At 52.3% G+C, this 12,406-nt stretch overlaps 1 protein-coding gene across 1 annotated transcript in view; it reads right to left on the reverse strand.

The window, feature by feature from the left end:
• The window catches only part of MCMBP (minichromosome maintenance complex binding protein), a 44,102-nt gene that overhangs the window by 5,395 nt on the left and 26,301 nt on the right, over positions 1–12,406 (reverse strand). Inside the window, exons 7-11 of the mRNA XM_058671281.1 lie at positions 8,653–8,801; positions 6,915–7,015; positions 3,935–4,107; positions 2,946–3,069; positions 557–674 (exon numbers count right to left, since the gene is read on the reverse strand). Of these exons, the coding sequence (XP_058527264.1) occupies positions 557–674; positions 2,946–3,069; positions 3,935–4,107; positions 6,915–7,015; positions 8,653–8,801 (665 nt within the window). The remainder of the gene's footprint in view (positions 1–556; positions 675–2,945; positions 3,070–3,934; positions 4,108–6,914; positions 7,016–8,652; positions 8,802–12,406) is intronic.

Raw genomic sequence — 12,406 nt, forward strand, 5'->3', positions numbered from 1 at the left:
TGCTCCGAGAAATTTGCACGAAGGCAATAAAAAAGTATAATACTTAGGGGTGAATTTATTGTTTTTAAAACGTGTTTGAGAGACAGGAACCCAATTGCTTCAGCCCGCACCACCGCCTCCCAAAGTCTGCATCAGCGGGAGCCAGGACGCCAGTGTGGGTACACGGTGCATTGCACACCTGGCTAAACAGGCAGCCCTCCAGCGGCAATTTACACTCATGTGAACTGGCTACATTTGTTTCCTGTGAAATCAGATTTAGCACCCTCAAATGGTTACAGGCCTCGCAGCTAAGATGCCACCGGGCTGCCAGATGGCAGAGCAGAGCCCCTGGCTCTGCGTCCCGACCTTGCTGCAGAGTCCTGCTGGCTGTTGACATGGGCCCTGCAAGGCAGCAGGGGCTCTTCAGTCAGGCCCCATCACTGTCAGGGCACATAGCCCAGGCCTGCGGAATGAATCAGAGGGTGGAGCTCTCTGTCTCTCCACCTCGCAGATACATCAGTAACTGACAGCCACAGCATCCGTTCAGTTTTATCATCTGCATTTGTTTTGGACTTACTGCTGGCACGAGATGTTGAATGATCCGATACAAGTGTTCAGTGAAGGTGCTATTTCGTGGGCAACCACTCAGGTTAACAGTAAATTTTCCTAGAGGAAGAACATCTCTTCTTGTGTATCTACAAAAAAAAAAAAAAAAAAGAAGAAAAAAAACCAAATCCGTAAGATTCTGAAGCTGTTTCCATCACACCACAGATGAGAAACAGCTTGTCAATAAAAACAAAACAGACACCTCTGCCCAGCCGTGAAGTTACCGGCCAGCCCTCCCACAGGGCTGGGCGCAGGGAACTGGTGGGCACTCCCACGGGGCTGGGCGTGGGGCACCGGTGGGCACTCCCATGGGGCTGGGCGCAGGGAACTGGTGGGCACTCCCACGGGGCTGGCCGCAGGGAACCGCCTGGCACTCCCACGGGGCTGGCCACGGGGCACCGGCTGGCACTCCCTTGGGGCTGGGCACAGGGCGCCGGCCAGCACTCACCTACAGCCAGGAAAGGAAATAGCCAAGACTGCCAGGCAGTGTCTGATCCTACCAACCCCCCATTGCACATAGGTGCTCTCAGATGATTCCAGCAAGATTTCCATCACGGGATACTACAGCTACGATACCACGCAGGGACAGGGTTCTGGTGTGCTACCCACACACTGAAATGCCATGCAAAGTTCATGGGGCCCAGTGTGGTACCTAGTGGCTAAAGTCTTCGCCTTGCACTCGCCAGGATTCCATATGGGCACCAGTTCTAATCCAGGCGGCTCAAGGCCTTGGGACCCTGCACCCACATGGGAGACCTGGAAAGAAGTTCCTGGCTCCTGGCTTCAGATCGGCGCAGCTCTGGCCATTGCGGCCACTTGGGGAGTGAATCATTGGACGAAGATCTTCCTCTCTGTCTCTCCTCCTCTCTGTGTATCTGACTTTACAATAAAAATAAATAATCTTAAAAAAAAATTCAAGAGGAACCAACATGGGGAAACATCTGTGTGGCTGTACAGGATGGACAGACCCATGTGGTGTGCAGAGTCAGCCACATGGGCTCCACTTGCTACTGTGACATCTGCAGGTGACAAGACTATCTACAAAGAGACCATGGAAAGGTCGTGGGAAACTGGAAGGTCAAAGGTTTGAGTAAAAGCAGTTTGCGACCCACACACCTTTCTCATCGCATGCATCTTTCCATGCACTTCCTGAAAATGCACACTGTCCCTTTTTTATGTTCCCAAGTGTGAGCTTTGTTTTTACTGTTATTGTTTTTAAAGATTTATTTACAGAGAGAAGTGGCCATAATGGCTGGAACCAAGCTGATCTGAAGCCAGCAGCCAGGGGCTTCTTCCAGGTCTTGTGCAGGGTCCCAAGGCTTTGGGCCGTCCTCCACTGCTCTCCCAGGCCACAAGCAGGGAGCTGGATGGGAAGTGGAGCAGCTGGGACACAAACTGGCACCCCACATGGGATCCCGGCACGCAAGGGGAAGATCAGCCAATTGATCCATTGCACCACGCCCCGGAAGTTACTACAAAACTCAGAAAACAAAAGAATATAGACTAGAGCCAAAAGTGAGGCACACAACACATTAATTCCCAACTTAACTGTCTAGACGTACTCTTGGGCTGCATCAACATCGTATTCAGTGTACACATGACACAGCTTGTGTGTGGCCCAGTGTTATCTCACAGCACGGTTAACTAAGCCACCATCTGCAACCACACACCCCACATGGGAGCCAGATGAGTTCTGGCAGATCCAATTCCTATCCAGCTCCCTGCCAATGCACTTGGGGGAACAGAAGAAAGACCGAGTGCTTAGGCCCCGACACCCACTTGCAGGACCTGGATGGAGCTCCTGCTTTGGCCCTGGTCGTTGGGACATGTGCAAAGTTAACCAGCAGATGGAAGATCTTTCTGCTTACTATGCCTTACAAATAAATAAATCTTTTAGAACTTTTTCATCAAAAACAAAACAAAACAAAACAAACAAACAAAAAATGAGCCCAGCTCCTGGCTCCTAGCTCCAGATCGGCTTGGTTCTGGCTGTTGCGGCCACTTGGGAAGTGAACCAGGAGATGGAAAACCTTTTTGTCTTTCCTTTCTGTAAATTTACCTTTCCAATAAAAAATAAATAAATCTTAAAAAAATAAAACTAAGTAGCCTATTTGACTCATCAGACAGGTCATTTACCTGATGTTGGCTCTAAATCTTAGGGGGACATAATCAAAATGTGAAATGTGCCACTGAGAATAAAGGTGAAAAAAGGAATCTGTTACTCAGGATAGCACTTGTGACAATGAACAATAAAAGGCCACCAGACAGTCCTGCGACACTCCAGTCAGAAGCCACCCTGCTGCGTCCAGCCCCGTGCACACACCCCACCCCACCCCCAGGGGCCCGGAAGCAGCACTTACACAGTGGAGATGAGGTGCAGTATAAGGTACTCCGCAGCCAGGCTGTCCCCCAGAAGGGCGTGAGTGAGGAACCCGAGCAGCTCGGCTCGGATGGGCGACAGCTCCGACATGAAACCTGAGACAACTGCAGAGGGACAGCGCAGACTCAGAGCACACGCCCCGCTACCCGTGGGCTCTGTCCCACACCCGCGACGACACGGGGACCGGGGAGGACGCAGGACACACAGCCAGGGCCAGTGAGAGCAGGCTGAGCTCCTGGGCAGTGGTGGATGTCCTGGGCAGTGGTGGATGCCCATCTGAATCTGAGGCTCTTTCCTTCCCTGCCCCATTTCAATGAAGGGAATCCTGCCTGGGGAGGGGGCCTGCTCAGACCCGAGTTGCCCTGGGGAGGAGTGACCTGCTCAGACCCGAGTTGCACTGGGGAGGGGGGACCTGCTCAGACCCGAGTGGCCCTGGGAGGAGTGACCTGCTCAGACCCGAGTGGCCCTGGGAGGAGTGACCTGCTCAGACCCGAGTGGCCCTGGGAGGGGGGACCTGCTCAGACCCGAGTGGCCCTGGGGACGGGGACCTGCTCAGACCCGAGTGGCCCTGGGAGGGGGGACCTGCTCAGACCCGAGTGGCCCTGGGGACGGGGACCTGCTCAGACCCGAGTGGCCCTGGGAGGGGGGACCTGCTCAGACCCAAGTGGCCCAGGGGCGGGGGACCTGCTCAGACCCGAGTGGCCCTGGGGAGGGGGACCTGCTCAGACCCGAGTAGTCCTGTGGAGGGGGGACCTGCTAGGACCCGAGTGGCCCTGGGAGGGGGGACCTGCTCAGACCCGAGTGGCCCTGGGAGGAGTGACCTGCTCAGACCCGAGTGGCCCTGGGAGGAGTGACCTGCTCAGACCCGAGTGGCCCTGGGAGGGGGGACCTGCTCAGACCCGAGTGGCCCTGGGAGGGGGGACCTGCTCAGACCCGAGTGGCCCTGGGACACAGGGCTCCCACACTTACAGCCTTTGCTCTCCTCCATGTTCAGGCAGGCTGGCAGCAACGGGTTGATGTGTTGCAGCTTCTGGGCCAAGACCACGTGCAGCCTGGGCACCAAGGAAGCAGGAGGGCTGTGCACACGCTGCTCTTCAGCCATATCCGAGCACTCCATGGGATCCTGCAACGCCGAGGCCTCCCTGCGAGATGCAGCGCGGTTCAGTGTGGGAGGCCCCCAGGGGTAGGCGCCAAAGTAAAACCCCCCTCCAAGACAGGGGAGCAGCCCAGTGGAGCCCAGCCTCCCACCCCAGCTGAGGCCACTTCCCCCGTACATCTCCTTAAAGAGCAGCCTGTGGCTCAGTCTACAACATCACCAGCACACAGATTTCAGACCGGCAAGGTCCTATCAAGACACAATGGACTTAACCCAATTTTTAAGAACCAAGTTCTTGCCTACAGCCTCCCTAGGCAGAACCCAAGAGAACAACTAGTATTCAAGGAGAGAGTAATAGATACATTAAAACACAAACAAACTAACAAAAACCACAAGGATGGAGAAAAAGATGTGTTGTGAAACAATCAGACACAAACAAACCTATTGTGACAATGCCAGACCCGTGTTGACAGGAAGAGAGGCGACCTGAGTTAACTGGAAGTGGCCGCACTCCGACCACGGGGCATCGTCCCAGAAGCAGGACCTGGTGGCCATGAGGCTGTCACTGTCGTGGGACGGAACGAATTCTCAAACTCGCCTCCACCCAATGCAGAACTGCGCCAGATGCAGGCGGGAGCGGGGCAGCTTCCCGCAGTAGGGAAAGGAGTGGAGACCTGAGGCCCCAGCAGAGCCACGAATGTGGTGTGATAGAGGAACACACGCGCGCATGTGAGCACATGTGTATGGCTTGCAGGCGTGTGCATGCACATCCTGGCTCTAACCCAGAGCCAACGAGCACTCGGAGCTCGGGTTTTAAACATAATTCTTCACTAAAACAAACTGTGGTCTCTGAAAAAATAGAACGTGCCAATGAGGCTGAAAAACTTCTACACATCAGAAAATATGCTGGCACTGCAGTGCAGCAAGTTAAGCCACAGCCAGCGACACTGGCACCCCATACAGGTGCCTGTTAGAGCCCTGGCTGCTCCACTTCTGATGCAGCTCTGTGCTAATTTGCCTAGGAAAGCAGCAAAAGACAGCCAAAGTGCTGGACCCCTGCACCCACACGGGAGACCCAGAAGCTTCTGGCTTCTGCTTTGGGCCTGGCCCAGCCCTGGACATAAAGGCCATTTGGGGAGCAAGTCAGCAGATACAAAATCTCTCTGTCTCTCCCTCTCTCTTTAATCTTGCCTTTCAAATACATAAGTCTTTACAATGAATGACAGCACAATTATAATAACTTGGGAGTAAATATTAGAAGGGGATACGGGAAAGGGAAGATTCCCTATCCATGCAAATCTGTATCTTGGGAAAAGATAAAATAACTAACTCCTGGTATTGAAAATAATGTGACTCGGGCCCGGCGTGGTGGCCTAGCAGCTGAAGTCCTTGCCTTGCCTTGCATGCGTCAGGATCCCATATGGGTGTTAGTTTGTGTCCTGGTGGCCCATCTTCCCATCCAACTCCCTGCTTGTGGCCTGGGAAAGCAGTCGAGGACGGCCCAAAGCCTTAGGACCCTGCACCCATGTGGGAGACCCAGAGGAAGCTCCGGGCTCCTGGCTTTGTATTGGCTCAGCTCTGGCCGTTACGGCCACTTGGGGAGTGAACCATCGGACGAAAGATCTTCCTCTCTGTCTTTGCTCCTCTCTGTGTATTTGCCTTTCCAATAAAAATAAATCTTAACTTAAAAAAAAAAAAAGAAAGAAAGAAATGAGGAAATTACAGCTACAGTGAGTAAGTCATGGCGTGGGATGAGTCCCAGTAACACAGGCTCCAATTCAGCCTCCTGTTAGAACAGACCCTGGGAAGCAGCTGACGGCTCCAGTGCTTGGGTCCCTGTGACGAGACAGCAATGGACTTCCTGGCTGGTGCTCCGCTATATGTCCTGTTCTCCACTCTAGCAGAACCGCACTGCCTGCAGAGAGCAGGAGGGCATCCTCACCAGAACCACAATTGCTGTGCCCTGCTCCATCTTGTACTTGTTTTTTTAAAGATTTATTTATTTTCATTGCAAAGTCAGATATACAGAGAGGAGGGGAAACAGAGAGGAAGATTTTCCGTGCAATGATTCACTTCCCAAGTGACCACAACGGCCGGTGCTGTGCTGATCCAAAGCCAGGAACTTCCTCCAGGTCTCCCATGTGGGTGCAGGGTCCCAAGGCATTGGGCCGTCCTCGACTGCTTTCCCAGGCCACAAGCAGGGAGCTGGATGGGAAGTGGAGCTGCCGGGATTAGAACCGGCGCCCATATGAGATCCCTGTGCATTCAAGGCGAGGACTTTAGCCGCTAGGTCCCCACCCTGCCCCATTTTGTACTTCTACTGCTAGAATCAGGACTTATAATTCCTGTTGTTCAGGGCTAGCACTGTGGAGTAGCAGCCTAAGCCTCCACCTGCGGCACCATCAAATCCTGGCTGCTCAACTTCCAAACCTGTGGACAAGCGGATGTAAGAGCGCTGTCTGTCCTTCTCTCTCTCTGTACCTCTGCCTCTCAAATTAGGGCTGAAGAATGTGTCAGACCGGTGCAGGGAGATCCTACAGACCCTTCACCAGCAGGAAGGCTAAGAAGAAGTCCAAGGAAGAAAAGTGGAAGAGAGACCTTGGCAGAGATGACGCGGGAACTGGCACATCTTCCAAACATGATCAAGAGTCTCTGCTTTTTACTCAAGTATTTAGGAGTCCATGCACTTGATATCTGCACCCCATTCCCCAGCACGTCACAAGAAGATGTGCGTGAACCCTGAGCACCAGCGGCAGACAGAGCGCATGCTGATTCGGGGGAAGGGAGCTCCCTACAACCGCCCTGCACCCCTCTGCACAGGTCAACCGCAGCAGCAGCCAGAGCGGTGCCCACCTGTCCTCGTGGTTCAGCACGCTCAGCGCGGGGTCCACAGACAGGATGCCGTACAGCTCCAGAACGTCGTTCACTTTAAAACAGTCCCAATCTTCATACACCTGCAGCAGGTGACAGGAAGCCATGTTAGGACCGAACGGCACTCACACCTGCAAACTTCACTCCTTTGCTGAGAACCTTTGCAAGAGAACCAAGGCACTTGCTTAAGAGCCTCCCTGCTAGTAAGCAAGTAAGTTACTAATCAAAACACAGTCCCGCCTCCCCGATGAGTGTGTGGCCACCCACCCTGCCACTTCATTAATAACTGAAAACCTGAATTCTCTGAAAACCTGTGAATGACACAAGAGGAAGGAGTTGGGATGGTTACTTAGTTGTGGACTTATTCCTGAAATTTGCAACATTGGGAGGATTAACAGGAAACAGCCAGAGATTTTTCACCAGAAAATAACAGAATAAAAAAACCTCTCCAACGGTCTGCGGAGATGGCTGATGTGCGGTGGTGAATAAACCCACTATGAACTCGGGCCGCTGCTCCAGGCACCAGCTGCTACACTTGTTCCCCAGGTCCCTGTTAGGGGCCAGGTAAAGCAGTGGAGATGGCCTGGGATTTTGGGTCCCTGCACCCATGGGAGGCCAGGACGAAGCGCCTGCTTCCTGGCTTCACCCTGGTGCAGCGCTGGCCACTGTGGCCATCCAGGGAGTGAGTCAGCCAATGAAGATTCCCTGTGTGCCTCGCCCCCTCTTTGTCACACTGTCCTTCAAAAAGAAAAAATTCTAAAAACATGTAAAAAAAATCGGAAAACCACATTTAACCAGCAGCAATGGAGAACAAACTATTAACAGTTTTCCCCACTCCTTTAGTTTAAATACAAGGAAGGAAGGGGTTTTCATGTAAGGATGGCAAAACTAAGGCGGTACTAGGAGCTGGAGATGATACAGTGGCCAGGTGTCCAGCCTACACTGGAGCACCTGGGTTCAACTCACGGCTCAGGCTCCCTGCTTTAGCTTTTTGCCAATGGGGAAATCGTGGCAGGTAGAGCCAAGGGAGTAACATAGTGCTTAAGTCCTCACTTTGCATGAGCCAGGATCCCATGTGGGCACCAGTTCTAATCCCGGTGGCCCATCTTCCCATCCAGCTCCCTGCTTGTGGCCTGGGAAAGCAGTGAAGGACGGCCCAAAGTTTTGGGATGCTGCACCCCATGAGAGACCTGAAAGAGCCACCTGGCTCCTGGCTTCGGATTGGCTGAGCTCTGGCTGTTACAGCTGACTGGGGAATGAATCAGCAGATGGAAGATCTTTTGCTCTGTCTTCCCAAAAATCTGCTTTTCCAATAAAAATAAATAAATCTTAAAAAAAAAAAAAAAAAGAAAAGAAAGAAAGAAAGAAAGATCCTGGGAGCCACTGGTGGGTCAAGTAGCCACCACCTGCCACGCCGAGCTGGATCAAGCTCCCAGCTGGGCCCCACCAGGGCTCTGCCATGGGCATCGGGAGCGTGTACCTGCTCTCTGCCTCTCAGATCAAGAAGTGACCATGTGCCCGTTGTGTCCAGAGAGCAGCACAGGCCCGCGGACACCTGCCCTCACCCCACTGAGACCAATCTGGTTTCTGATGTGGAAGCTGTGAAGGTTACATTTCTGTTGCTGAAAGCCACAGCTTGTCGGGATTTCTTACAGCAGCCAGACGCCAAGAGCACTGGCTTTCCATGTCCAAGACCCAGCGTCTCTGCAGAGTAGCCCACCTTCACAAGGCACGCAGGTCCTTTCTCTCCGGGCAGTGGGAAATTCAGATCAAAAGGCGAGGAGAGGTTCAGGGAGTTGAGCTGCGGCCTGGTGGAGGCCTCCGTCTCCAAGCGTTTGGGCTCTCCACGCCACTGCAGACCACCCACACCTACAGGCGAAGCAGAGCAAGGCGCTTAGTCACACAAAGTGCCTTTCTTTCAAGTTTGGTAAAAGGATAGTTCTGAGCTTGAAAAGCTCCACTTGTCACTTCTTAGAAACTTAACCAACAAAGCTCTTTGTTTGTCATGCAAGAGAACAAAGTAAGATCTGAATGTTTTAATTTTTCTCTAAGAAAAAATAACTAATTCCTCCTCTCAAATCTCACATGTGTGCTTTCAGAAGTTACACTCAGTGTCGTTACTCTGACCTAAGGAATACACAGAACAAAACAGGTGGACAGAAGATAAACTTCTTCTACTTATTAAGCAGATAAAACCAGACAGCATCGGATTCCTCTAGCAGGATTTCCTAAGCCCTGTTATGCGCCAGAAATGAGGCCAGCTGTGGAAGAAGCGCAATCAGCCAGCTCCTGCTCCTGAAACACAACAGCTTAGAGCTGTGAACTCGTCAGAAGGCACACAGCTCCCAGAATGCCCTGCAGCAACACACGGAAGCACACACCATGCATGCCTGCCAAGGGAACTGGGAGCCAGTCTCCACAACGTACACAATGACTCCACGTGCACAGTATTCGTGTCATGACAAACTGTGGACAGAAAGAGCAGCACAAGCCTGCTGGAGTCAGGGGCTGGCGGGAGCGGGGAAGGCAGGAACAGGTGGAGATGATCGCTAAAGATCACGAGTGACCTGGGTGAGGAACTGTCCCTTATCCTGACTGAGGTGCTGGTCACACGCATCCATACATGTAATAAACTGCACAGAACCACACAGGTACGTGTGTGTGGAAAAGGGATCTCCAAGGGCTAGGCGTTTGGCACAGTATGTCTTTCTGCAATCAAAGACCTATTTATCTGAGAGGCAGAATTATACCTATTTATATGAGAGGGAACATGGAGAGAGGGAAGAGAGAGGGACATCAATCGCTCTTCCAGCCTCTACTTCACTCCCGGAACAGCTGTAATGGCCAGGGCTGGGCCAGGCTGAAGCCAGGAGCCCAGTACTCCAACCAGGACCCCCACATCACCTGCTACTCTCCAAGAAGCATCAACAGACAGCTGGATCACAAGTGGAACAGCTGGGATTTGAACCAGTGTGCCTATGGGATGCTGCCATCACAAGCAGTGGTTAACCAGCTGTACCTGGCACAGTAGTTAAGATGGCACTGGGGACAAATATCCCAATATCACAGTGCCTGGTTCTACACTGCGCTTCTGAATCTAGCTTACTGCTTACCAGAGGAGCAGGTAACGGCTCCAGCACGAGACCTGCCACCTGCATAGACGGCATGCCCAGCTTCAGTTCCTGGCTTTGGCCTTGCCCAGACGCCCTGGCTGTTGTGGGCATTTGGGGAGAAAGCCATGGATGGGAGACCTATCTCTTCACCTTTAAAATAAATAACAATTCAATTCCATTTCCTGGTATGCTACATTACAATAATTATGCTATTACATTTACTACCTAACATAATACCATCACTGGAGGAAAGTGGGAGAAAGGTAACTGAGATGTCTCTAGCTTCCTCATGATATCCAAATCCACAGTAACGGGCCCGGCGTGGTGGCAAATAAAATCCTCACCCTGAACGTGCTGGGATCCCATATGGGCATCATTCTAATCCCAGCAGCTCCACTTCCTATCCAGCTCCCTGTTTGTGGCCTGGGAAAGCAGCTGAGGATGGCCCAAACCTTTGGGACCCCGCACCCACGTGGGAGACCTGGAGAAAGCTCCTGGCTTCTGGCTTCGGATCAGCACAGCACCGGCCGTTGTGGTCACTTGGGAAGTGAATCATTGCACGGAAAATCTTCCTCTCTGTCTCCCCTGCTCTCTGTATATCTGACTTTGCAATAAATCTCAATAATAATAATAACAGTAATAAACAAATCCACAGTTACCTCAGAAGCTTAAAAGTACACGTAACCTGTAAGAATGTCTAAAATGAGCAGGCTGAGCGTCGTGTCTGTAACATACTCAAACGGATCAGAAGCCCAGTCCCACATTCACGCAACGAAGGCAAGTTAGTAAAGGAACATCAACTGCTCAGGTGAGAACCATACATCCTGGGTTAGAATGTACCACCTATTGCTAGGGTAGAACATTTAATTCTGATGAACTTTGGGTACAGATACAGAAAACACAAAGAATGCAAGCTACCATGCTTGTATATACTTACCAGAAACACACCGACTTAAAAAATATTCAAGCATGCTGTGGCAGTAAGGAAATTCGGTAACATGAAGTAGAAGGAATGAAATTCCCCAGGGGGCTTCGCCGCGGCGATCCACTTGCCTGCTCAGGCCCACCGAGGAGACGCTGACGGCCTGTGTCTGCTCTAGCTCCTCTTCCCCAACACTGCCTGGTTAACGGTGCTACGGGAAACTGACTAGCTCGCCACCGAGAAAGACAAACTTGGCTTCTCACCACAACCAAGCAATCTGCCACTTACACAGGCTGTGACAAATCAGCAACACACACGGCCAATTCTGAAATCTCTCAGACTCTCAGTACATTTCAACCTTTGGCTTCCCTGCTTTAGTCAGAATGAATACTTCACAGATTACTAAAGTTCCATGTCGCTCCAACAGTGTTCGTGTCACAAAATCAAAGTGCTACCATTCCCCAGGCCGGTTCAGACCCCAACACCATCTGGTGTCATGGAGGACCAGGGTAGACGTGGGACTGACTAGGCTGGGTCTCAACCCCTACTGAGCCATGTGTGAGCTGTATGTGGGTATGGACGAGCCATGGCTGGGCTGAAACATCCAACAACAAAAACCAGAACGGGGTGAAAGCCAGCCAGGAAAAGCCACTGTTCCTGCTAGGACAGGAGGTGAACTGAGTAGGGTTGGCTCAAGGACCCCCTGGCATGCGCAAAGTCTGGCATTGGGAGGGGTTCTGATGGAGGAGCCTGGGCAACTCCTCTGGCAGGACACAGTCCCTGCAGGTTAGCGCAAGAAGCATGATAAGAAACAGCCCAGAATAGGCCATGGAAAGTTTCCCACTGGCACGCATTCGGCATGGGTCAGGGGCAGACCAGGCTGAATCAGTTCATGTCATCCACTGGCAAACCCGATCACCAGAACAGAGTGTGGGTTGAGCCGGGTTTGGTCGCGACAAAACCAGTACACATTATGGAATGCCAGGGCGTGCTTGCCTATACTGGATTTGACTGCAGCACCCAACCAGCACACGTGAGATCCAGGAAGGGAGGGGCAGAGCTGGCAAGGGGATTAAGGGGCTGGTCCCCTCGCCGGACAGCTACTCCCACTGGAGAGCGTGGGCTGGGATGGGGACAGACAGGACTGAGCAAGGCCACAACACCTGTGTGCTGCATGTGGACTAGATCAGGGAAAAGCCAGGCTGGGCTGATTATTCCTGCTGGTGCAAGCATAAATTAGAGTGGGTGAGGGATGTTTGGGCTTAGCCGCAGCATCAGCTGACACTGGGGACTAATTCTATCAAGTCAAATCACAGAACCACCTAAAGAGTGCATAAACCGGGACAGAGAGACCTGGGAGGGAAAAAGTGGGTTCCCCCTTCTTGGGTCACTACTCCCGCGGGAGGGCATGAAAACTAGGATGGGAGCTGGGGTGGCTA

Source organism: Ochotona princeps, chromosome 13, assembly GCF_030435755.1.
Source record: "Ochotona princeps isolate mOchPri1 chromosome 13, mOchPri1.hap1, whole genome shotgun sequence".
Taxonomy (NCBI): Eukaryota; Metazoa; Chordata; class Mammalia; order Lagomorpha; family Ochotonidae; genus Ochotona; species Ochotona princeps.